We start from the raw sequence: 10,708 nt of genomic DNA, 5'->3' as shown, positions 1-10,708 counted from the left end.
CTGTCACCGGGATGTGGGCATGGGCACTGTGAGAGTGTGACACTGTCACCGGGATGGGGCTGCGGGCACTGTGAGAGTGTGACACTGTCACCGGGATGTGGGCATGGGCACTGTGAGAGTGTGACACTGTCACCGGGATGTGGGCATGGGCACTGTGAGAGTGTGACACTGTCACCGGGATGTGGGCATGGGCACTGCGAGAGTGTGACACTGTCACCGGGATGGGGCTGCGGGCACTGTGAGAGTGTGACACTGTCACCGGGATGGGGCTGCGGGCACTGTGAGAGTGTGACACTGTCACCGGGATGTGGGCATGGGCACTGTGAGAGTGTGACACTGTCACCGGAATGGGGCTTCTGGGCACTGTGACAATCACTCACCCAGCTGTAGGCATGGGCACTGTGACACTGTGACAGCCACTGTCACCAGGATGGGGCTTCAGGCACTGACAGTCACTGTCTTTGAGCTGTAGGCATGAGCACTGTGACAGTGGGACAGGCATTGTCATCAAGCTGTGGGCACAGGCAATGTGACACTGTGACAGCCACTGTCACCAGGATGGGGCTTTGGGCACTGTGACAGCCACTGTCATCAAGCTGTGGTCACAGGTACTGTGACAGTGGGACAGTCACTGTCACCGAGCTGTGGGCATGGCCACCACAGCAGAGCTGTGAGCACTGTGGATAGCCAGGGTCACTGTGCTGTGGCCATGGGCACTGTGCCAGGGCTGGGGACACCACAGAGCAGCCAGGACACCTTACCACTGCCTGGGTCACTGTGCTGTTCCAAGAATTACTGTCCTAGAGTCACTGTGCTCCTTCTGGGGACAGCATGCCATGGGCAGGGGTGGGGTGTCCCTGCACGGGTCACCATCTCATGCCAGTGTCACCAGGCAATGGCAAAGGCTCCCTGTGAGCAGCTGGGCTGTTGGCACGAGGGCGATGCCATGGCCCGGAGCACAGGGAGGTCACCACAGTGCTCAGCTCACCTCTGCTGTGGCCACTGACCCTAAAATAAACAGCCCTTCTGTGCCCAGCCCCCCAGAAAGGGTGGCTGTCCCCCTTTGGGGACCCTCAGCCTCCCTGCAGCCGGGAGGGCTCTCAGACCTGGCACAAGCCAGGGCTCTGCTGGCCGCTCACCGGGGCCAGTGGCCGAGAGCAGAGGGCGAGGTGTGGCAGCTGCTCTGTGCCGCTGCACATCCACTGCTGGTGCAAGAACAGGGAAGTGCAAACGGCTGGGGCTGACCTCTCGCTTTCCCCACGCACGGAAGGAGCCACCCAGAACTGCCACTCGAGGGAGGAGGCCAAGCCCCAGCCCTGCTCCCTCCCCATGGACAGCAGGAAGGAGGAAAAGGAAGAAGCTTAGAGGGAAACCCTGGATTAGAGCGCAGGGAGTTCCCCCCGCGGCTCCAGGACCGTGTCCTGAGCTGGTTTTGAGCACCGCGCTGCTGATCCCGGTTCCATAGATACCGATGCCATGACAACCCTGACATCATCCCAGCTCCGGACGGGAGCTGCAGGGAAAGGCGCAGCGAGGAGGAGCCCGCCAGCCCTGCTGCCACGGGGCTGTGGGGCTGGGGGCTTCTCCCCTTGCCCCCCTGCAGCCCCGTTCCCCTGGCAGGGACCGTGTCACTGCCACGGCACGCGGGGGACCTGTGGGACAGGTGTGTCACACCCCTCACACACACGCTGCAGCCACAGAGCCAAGGATTCCCGGGTGCTGGATGCTGTCTCCAGCTCCTTTCGGCCTTTTGCTGCTTTGTCAGTCTGTTCTTTCTGGCAGCTTGGAAGCAGGGTTTAACTGTTGAAGCTCATAATGATGCCACGCAGTTTTTCTCAATTACAGGTGAGTCATCATCTCTCCAGGTCTATTTCTGACTCCCAGCAGGAAAAGCAGAATTCAGCCCTTCGCTCCTCAATGTCACCAGCTCAGGAACCAGCACATTTTTCTAGGCAAAACCGAAATGGCCATGAAGAAAATGACAGGTTGGTCCCTCCTGCTTTCTGCTGGCAGGACGGCTCGTAGAGCTGGCCAGGGATGGGACCCCAGTGCCAAGAGCATCACTGCCAGCTCATCCCTGAATTGCAGGCCAGGAACAAAGACCAAATTAAGTTGAAGGGATTACCCGAGGTGGGATTTTCAATCAGCTTCAGCAGTTTAGAAGCAGCTGTTTCAGCATCCTCAAAAATCCGTTTCACAATTTGGGCACAGAGCATCCCAAACCCATCAGCCCAGGGTTCCATGGCAGGGCACGGGCTGCCCTGCTCCTCCAGGGTGACCAGTGCCAGGAGGCAGTGTGTTCCAGGGAATCAACTGGACCCCTGGGCTCTGCTCCTGGCTTTCTGATGATTTTGGGAAAACCACTTCTTTCTCCCTCTTTCTAACGTGTCTTGCCCAGCTCATCTGTTCCAGCTGGAATTTTTGGACAATGCAAAGCACAAGAGAGCAGGACACTGCCTGAATCTTTGAGATGTTACCCTAGAAGAAATCATGACCATTTCCAGACAGGTATGAGCTTTACACCCTTCCAGGCATGACCGTGGTGCACTGAAATCTCTGCTCCTAAACTTGTCCTTTCTTTGGGGTTCATCCCCCCAGCTTCAGCTGCGTGCAGTGTTTATACAATCGTTGCCCACATCGTGGGGTGCCAGTTTTCTCCCCCTGCTCCAGCTCAGATAGAGCACAGGAGGTATCTCCAGCCCACATACAAACTGTTTTTCTGTCTCGCTTCCTATTGCTGCAGATCAACAGATACACAGAGCCAGCCAATAATGGGGAAGGATATTGCACCTTCCACATTTTCCCCATCAAATGGAGAACAGCAGCATTTGGAAATGGCACTTCCCAGAGTGTCAGTTTGATTTGAACAAGTTTTGTCTCTACTTACAATTCCCACTGGATTTCAGGGACAGGGAGCAAGGACAGGAAACAAACAGAGCAGCATGCAGACAACTGCTCAAGAGCTGCCCATATCTTTATTTTCCATGAATTTAATTAAAGGTAGTGGAAAACTTGTATTTGCTTTCTGCTTCTTCTAGTCATGCCAACTTCTTACCTTTGTCTCTATCACAAAAAAAACCCATCAGGTTTTCTCAGGACTAAGTATGTGGACATGACAACCTGGAGGAGACAAGATTTGGGGCTTTCTCCTTCTTCAAAACCTGTTCCAGTCAGCCTGATACCCTTTAGGTACTGGGAGGGGCTCCAAGGAGACTTTGGAGCTTCTCTTCTCCAGGCTGGACACCCCCAGCCCTCCCAGCCTGGCTCCAGGGCAGAGGGGCTCCAGCCCTGGGAGCAGTGACCTCAGCAGATCCATCCCTTCCTTGTGTCTGGGGCTGGACAGGTGCTCCAGGTGGGAAAAACAAGGTGAAACCACCTTTATCTGGGAGCAGCCGCACCAGTGTGTGTTTGGAGTGAAGCAATCCCAGCGTGCAGGTCACAGCCTGGCTGCAGAGCCCGGACAAGGGGGCTGGGGGAGCTCTGGACACGGATTGCAGCCACCGACTTCAGCAGCTCCCCGCGGTCTGAGCTGGCCCTGGCACGGGCGTGGGTGGGAAAACAGCTTGTCCTTCACATTCCCCGGGCAGCAGGCCTGAAACAGCACTTTGAGAGATGTTTAGTTGTTGCTCTGAAATGCTTTGCTTGCCCTTCATTAGAGCTTGGCTGATGCTGCTTTCGGCCATCAGACGAGAAAATGAAAATGAGAGTTGATGGGAATATTGAGAAGAGCTTTGAAGTCCGTAGGGCCCAGGGGCAGAGAGAATGGGCTTCCTGATGAGCAGTACCTTAGCCCACTGTCACTAGAAAGCTCTTCATGCTTTCCACCCTAAGAGATCCAAAAATATCTGGAAGATCATTTACTAGCTGGTTACTCATCTGCTTGTGAAACGTTTCTCAGGTGGGATTCAGCACTCACTGTACACAAATAAACCCAGGATAAGTGTGCCAGAAAAAACTGTGGAACACTTTGCTGACTGAAATCAGCGAGGGAAGGCTGGGATAACGCAGCTCAGTGAGCTGAGGTAGCGCTGGTTTTGAACAGGGGAGTTGGTCACTCAGTGCTTGTGTAAAACCCAAACTGAACCCAGCCCCAAAGGGTTTCAAAACTCCTCTCAGAAGTGCAGCCGTGGCCTCAGCGGCTCAGGAGGGAGCTCAGCATCTGCTCCTCCAAACACCTCACAGCATGAAAATTTCGGGGCTTTCGGCAAACCAGAATCTAATCTGATTCAGCCACCTTGGGGGAGCTTGAAAAAGGGGAACAAGGTCTTTGCTGCTCCCAAACTGGCCTTAGGAGCACACCAGCAGGCCCCAGCGTGCTGGGGATGTGCCAACAGCTGACATTGGTACCTGTCACCTGCAGCTGTGGCACAGGTGAGCAGAGCTGACAGGTACAAGGACCTGGGGCAGCTCAAGCCATACTGGACGTGAAGAGCATCCACAGCTACATCAAGCTGTGCTGCCAAAACACACTGAAAATAAGAAAAGCTTTGTTTCTTAACTGAACACAACCCCAACAGGCCCTCAGATTCACGAGCAGGATGAAACCTGATGGAAAAGAGATTTGTGGGATGGATGGAGATGAGGGATTTTATAAGTGTGAACGCTCTCAGGCCCAGGCTTGTGCAGCACAAGCCCATTAAAACAGCCTCCCTGAAAGAGATTTTCATCTAAACAGGAAATACAGGCCAAGACTGCCCTAACAGCTATTTTTAACCCCCTTATGCAGAAGTGAAAGTGTGGCTGCAGAAGATGAAGTTACTTACCTGGTGTTTAGCAAGAAGCTTATGACTAAAAAAGAACTGAATTTTGATCTCTAGAGCCTCCAGCCACAAGGGCACTGTCTTTTATACCTTGTATATCTTTTACCCCATCTAAGCAGCAGAACATGAGGCAAAGTCACAGAATCCACTTTTCTTTTTTTTTTTTTTTTTTTTTTTAATTCACCCCTGGATGGATTCTGGATTTGGAGTGTTCGGGAGGAAAAGCATCAGCCTGCACTAGCACAGCACGTGGGAGTGAGGGCACCTTTCCTTGGGAAGCAAGGGCAGGTCCCAGTGCCAGGGACCCTGTCGGGGTGCCAGCCCATGCCAGGGGCTGAGCCCAGAGAAATGCCAGCAGAACTTTCTGGGCTGGATCAGCCACCCCTCACCAGGACTGTCACATGCCAAGGGGAGCACAGCTTGGCAAAGGCTGTGGCTGTCAGACTTGGGAGCTGGATGGTTCCTGTGAGTCCCTTCTGACTGAGGATATTCTGTGATTCTACTTGTGGAAACCTTGACAGCAGTTACAAATATTCAGAAATTACAGAAATTACTTTCCCCATCACCCTACAAAATCACGAGTTGACTTTACATCACTTTGTTGGCTGTGCTTGATCCTGACTTCAAATAATACTGGACAACTTCTCTCCATCCCTCAGACAAAAACCCTGAGGAGCCGTTCCAGGAATGGAATAAAAACCCAACAAAATCAGTGCTTAGAGGGAGAGGAAAGAAAAACCCTAAAAAATCCAAACCCTTCCCTCTCCAAGCCTGTAAAACTCCAAGAGGGAGAATCTCCCACACTGCCTGGAACAGACTGAAGCAAAAGACATGAGAAAACAAAGCAACTCTTGGGAATCCTTCTGTAAACAGGAGCTTGCATACACCCAACACACTGCAAAGGAACAGCTAATCCCTGGAAAAATGTCAAAGGCACAGTGCTGCTTCTGCCAGCATCTGCAAGTCTGCCTGCCATCCATGGAACAGATGATTCCCCCAGGGCTCCCTGCTCTTTGCTTTTGGGGAGGGAATAATTTTTTTTTAAAAAAGGGAAAAAAAGTGAAGCATGGTTTGAATGCAAAGCAGCCCATGAAAACAGAGGAATTTGGGAAGCTGCAAGGTTGGTCAGGCTCCTGTCACACAGCAAGGTCCCACAAGCTCCTCGGGCAGCACCTGCTCCTGGCTCTGCTCTTCCTCAGAGAGCTCCTCGTGGAGAGGAAGCAGCTTCCCCATTCCAGGAAATGGGATTGCAAACCCTGCTCTTCAGGGATGCCACCCTGCTCCAAACCAGCCAGAGCTGAGCTACTCCCAACTCTAATGCTGCCCCTCACACTGTCAGCAAGCCAAAAAAAATCACTGGGATCTTGCAAAAATTCCCACTGTTCCCCATATAAAAGCAAACTCTGATGTGACAGGACCTGCATTTTTGTAGTGCCAACAGAGAACTGCATCAATTCAACAGCACAAGAGGAAAGGACCAGGAGCAGCCCCACCTCGTCTGATCAATCCACACAGAATCACAGTTTACCTGAGCCACCAAACTATAATATACACACATATATATATATATACAATTTTATATATACGTTTTGTATATATAACAGTAGTATCTTGGCATGCAGAGGTTAGACCCACGAGCACAGCATGACCCCCTTTTCCTAAGATCCAACACAGTAGGAGTGAACAGGAGTGAACTCAAGTTGCTTTATTATTTTTACATCAACAGGAAATATAATTTGAATACAGAGATATTTAAAACTAGATTTAATCAAGTGCAATTAGTAGAGAATTCACAATTTGCTGTACACGAGTATGAGGACCTCCAATGGAAATTCCTTACCCAAGACTAAAACTTGTGGTACAAATGAGCAGCAGAACAAATCCCCCCAATCCTCACATGGTCAACTCCACAGAGGTGAGGCTATGCCTGAGAAACAACTACATCAGAGCTCTTCTGCCAAACCAAAAACACGAAAGAACAAAGTGCAAGCAGAAATTTTATCAAATGGCCACTTGGTAAAGATAGAAACTGCCCTAAAAGCATCCTGGCCACAGCTGGTGGCCTCATTCTTAGGCAGGATTTGCTAAAGACACAGACTCAGCTTGAAGCTCTTCCCAACCCCTGGCAGGACAGGACAGGCTTTTCCTCCTGCACTGCACACCACCTCCCTGAAGCACACAAAGTGACCAGAATGTGTTGGATACACCCTCGCCTCCCTCTGCACTCAGGGGGTGCACAGGTGTGCTGGGTGGCTCCCTGAGCCTGGTCCCCTGGCAGATGAAGGTGACAAAGGATGGGACAGATGTTTCACCAACCTGCTCGTTTACACGGAAACAAATGAGGGAGAAATCTCATCATCTGCTCCGTGGGCGAGGACATTGTCACACACAACAGTGCAGGGCAGATTGGAATGGAAGAACACAAAATTCCTGCTTTAGCACAACCAACGGGGAGATGCCTGCCCACACCCCCAGCTGCTAAAGGTGTCCTGAGAGACCTGAGTCAGCTGGGTTCTACCTGCAAAAAGGGAGGGCTGCAGCCCTTTTGTTGGTCCTCTCCCCTCTAGGGGATCCCAATGGACTTTGCTCTGGGGGCTGAGTTTACTACCAAAACACAAAACCCAAGAGCTGGGGTTTATTTGTTCTAAGAAACCTCAACGTGTTGATAGGGAAATTTTCTGAGCACTTTAATAGCCTGACACCTCCAGTCACACTCTTCATGCAGTACCTCGTTTATCAGGTCATTTGGGTTTGTGTTTAGAAATGTTACGACATAAAGAGCTCAGAAATCGTTAGTCCATAAAAGTCTCACATTCATTTAACAGACCTGACTTGAAAGGACCTGAGTGTGCCACAAAATATTAAAATGTGTTTTCAAAGGTGTTCCTGGCTCTCTAACCACTAAGGAGCCCCACACAGTGGTGTGAGCACCAAAGGCTCAGATAAGAGGTGCCTCTGCTCTAATTACAGCAGCACCATTAACCTTTCCAGTCAAAACTTGCCAAAAGTCCCCAAGGGTAAGTTCACAGGTGTGCTGTGGGGCACGACATAAGGAAGCTCAATAAAACAGGCAAGAAAACCTCAGCAGGAAGCAGGGAAAGAAAAAAAAAACCTGTTGCTGTCAGGGTTTGTACAAACCTCTCCCAGCCAGGAGTGCAGGAAGGGATGAGATTACCAGCTACGTGAAGAACTTGAAATGATTTTGACTCTGTTTTGTCCTCTGACATGGTAAGTTGAAACACAAAACCAAATTGAGAAATCTGGGCTCCATATTTTAGTGTTTAAATTAGATGTACCTGCCCTCAGAACTTTTATCAAAGGAATTGGATGAAAGAGAAACAACATATGTTGGAGATCCTGGAAATCCAGGGGTACAGACTTGGCACAAAACGCAGCATGAATTTTCTCTATCAGAACAACAGAAATGAAAATGACAATTCATCAGATGCATCTTCTAAAACATCAGGCAATGCCTGCGGAGAACACCACTGTGTTCAGGGAAAAATGAATTCTAGCCACAGAAATAAGCAAATGCCCCAAAAATCAGGAAATATCATAATGAAATGAGTTTGTCAGTGACCCAGTCTCAGAGGTTTCTGGCAGCCTCAACCCCTCAGGTACCATTACTTATCAGCACATCACTGGGATAGGATTTTCAATTCTTCTTTTGGCATTGCTTCAGCTCTGAATCAGTCCCACACAAACAGAATTACTGACTCCCTCTGTCCCTGCAGCAACTCCACATGGACTGCACTGCTGTGCTGGATTCCCAGAGCAATCCCTGCAGGTTAATCACAGCTCCCATCCTTCCAGCCATCCCTCCAGCGCTCATCCACACGGGAGCAGTCGAATTCCGACTTCCCCAGCTTCCTGTTCACTTCGTTGTGGAGCAGACACAGCCACCGGGAGAAGTTTCTCCTGGTGCTCGTGTCAGGTTGGTTTGTCCGTAATCTGCAAGCAGGGAATGGGAAACAAATTAGTGGAAACTTCTGAGAAAGAAGCTGAGAGAAGCAGAAAACTTTATCAGAGAATCCCAGAATGGTTTGGGTTGGAATGGACTTGAAAGATCATCTCAACCCAAGCTCCTGCCATGGGCAGGGACACCTTCTACCAAATCAAACACCAATACTGAAATTGCCAATACAAGGCATTGTAGAGGGTAGAAGAACATTTGTCTCCTGAAAACCAAATTATCCCAGTCTAATTCCACAACTGTTCACAAGCCCATTTTGAACCAGAAAACTCCAAAATCACTTTCAGGGAGGCCTTGGAGGCAGCACAGAACCCAACAGCATGAGGACAGGTGTTTGTTTTTTGAGTAATTGCATCTGTGATTGACGCAATACTGGAAGAAACGAGTTCAGGTAGCTACAAACCCCAAGTGCAGGAAGAGTTGCTGATATGCAAACTAGCTGCTGCAGCCCAGCACTTCTGGCAAGCCCCTCCAGCACAAAGAGCTGCTGAGGCCACTCACCTGTCCATCAGAGCCTCAAAAAAACCTGCTGAGGAAACTCACCTTTCCCTCAGCTCTTCAAAAAACCTACTGAGGAAACTCACCTTTCCTTCAGATCCTCAGAAAACCCGCTGAGGCCAGTCACCTGTCCTTCAGAGCCTCAAAAAACCTACTGAGGAAACTCACCTTTCCCCGGATCCCAAAAAAACCCTCGGAGGGTTTTTCCACCCACCTCTTCCTCAGGTCCTCCGCGCAGTGCTCGCAGGGGTAGAACTTGGAGAAGAGGTTGATGAAGTCCCTCATCTCCTTCTGCTGTGCCCCGGAGGGCCGGTCGGGGTAGTAGGCAGCCATGGTGTGCAGGAAGGCCCAGGTGCTGCGGCCCAGCTGCTCGCTGTCCAGGGGACAGTCCCGAGGGGGCTCCTTCTCCGTGACCTCCACGTCCTGTAGAGGGACAGAGGGCTGTGAGGGGACACTGGGGTGGATGGGGAAACAGCCCTTTTGCGTTGGGCGGGAAGGTGAGATTGGGGAACAGGTCCTTCATATCCTTTCTGAGAACATGGCAGAGCCTCCTCACACCTTCTGAGGGGACATGGCAGCGCCCCCTCACACCCTCTGTGGGGACAAGGAAAAGACCCTTTCACACCCTCAGGGGACATGGCAGAGCTCCCCTTACACCGTCTGTAGGTCAAGGCAAGGACCTTTCACACCCTCAGGGGACATGGCAGAGCCCCCCTCACACCCTCAGCGGGAGCAATGGCAGAGCCCCTCATCCCCAGGGAGAAGATGGGGACCCCCTTCCCATTCCCACCGAAGGGAACCCTGTCCCCGGCTCCTTCACACCCTGAAGGGAACACGCAGCCTCGTCCCACTTGAGGGGGCAGGATGGAGGACGGAGGGAGCGCTACAGGAACTGGGGGTCGCTAGGGGCTCCAGGGAGGGCTCCCGCCGCGCCTCACCGCGCTGCCCGGGGCCGTCTGCTTCTTCTGGTCGCGGAACCAGCTCTTGAAATCCGTGCAGGCTCGGCATGGCTTCTTGGATGGCTCCCCCGTCGTACTGTGCGGGACGGAGAAAGGGAAGGAGCCGCTGTCGGTGCCCGGGAAGGGCGCGTAGCCCCGACCCGCACGGCCCTCGCTGGGCGCCGCCATGCTGGCGCCGCGGTGCAGGACGGGCCGGGGCGGCGCCATTCGCGCCCGGGCGGCGTGAGGGGGCTGGGACCCGGCACGCATCCAAGTGCCATTCCTGGTGTATTTTTACCGAAACACAGCAGCAAATTCTGTGTTTAAATATCGTGTGTGAGGAGAACGCGACACTCCCGTGTGTGCATCCTTGATTTTTCGCTTCACATCGCCCTTGGGATGTGGTGGAGCTGTGCTCACCAGCACAGCGGGAGGCTGAAGGGGGTCTCCTTCCTCTCTGTGTGAGGGGGCTCCGCCATGATCCCATCGCCCTTGGGATGTGGTGGAGCTGTGCTCACCAGCACAGCGGGAGGCTGAAG

General features: G+C 52.1%; 1 protein-coding gene across 1 annotated transcript; it reads right to left on the bottom strand.

Annotated features, from left to right (window-relative positions):
• Positions 1 to 6,450: 6,450 nt before the first annotated feature.
• On the bottom strand, positions 6,451 to 10,375 carry GFER (growth factor, augmenter of liver regeneration). The gene is made up of 3 exons (XM_041490360.1): positions 10,170 to 10,375; positions 9,446 to 9,654; positions 6,451 to 8,711 (listed from the first exon to the last, which is right to left on the bottom strand). Exons 1-3 carry the CDS (start codon positions 10,356 to 10,358, stop codon positions 8,549 to 8,551), a joined length of 561 nt encoding a protein of 186 aa, XP_041346294.1. The 5' UTR covers positions 10,359 to 10,375; the 3' UTR covers positions 6,451 to 8,548.
• Positions 10,376 to 10,708: the final 333 nt, after the last annotated feature.

The sequence above is a fragment of the Pyrgilauda ruficollis genome, unplaced genomic scaffold (genome assembly GCF_017590135.1).
Source record: "Pyrgilauda ruficollis isolate IOZ18807 unplaced genomic scaffold, ASM1759013v1 scaffold122, whole genome shotgun sequence".
Taxonomy (NCBI): domain Eukaryota; kingdom Metazoa; phylum Chordata; class Aves; order Passeriformes; family Passeridae; genus Pyrgilauda; species Pyrgilauda ruficollis.
The sequence above is the reverse complement of the archived record's forward strand: the minus strand, read 5'-3'. Positions and strand labels throughout refer to the sequence as shown.

Coding starts and splice junctions, on each gene's coding strand:
- GFER (XM_041490360.1), bottom strand. CDS start 10,358: ATGGCGGCGCCCAGCGAGGGCCGTGCGGGTCGGGGCTACGCGCCCTTC. Junction 9,655..10,169: donor AGACGGCCCCGGGCAGCGCG/GTGAGGCGCGGC, acceptor GTCCCTCTACAG/GACGTGGAGGTCACGGAGAA. Junction 8,712..9,445: donor GCGGAGGACCTGAGGAAGAG/GTGGGTGGAAAA, acceptor CCCTGCTTGCAG/ATTACGGACAAACCAACCTG.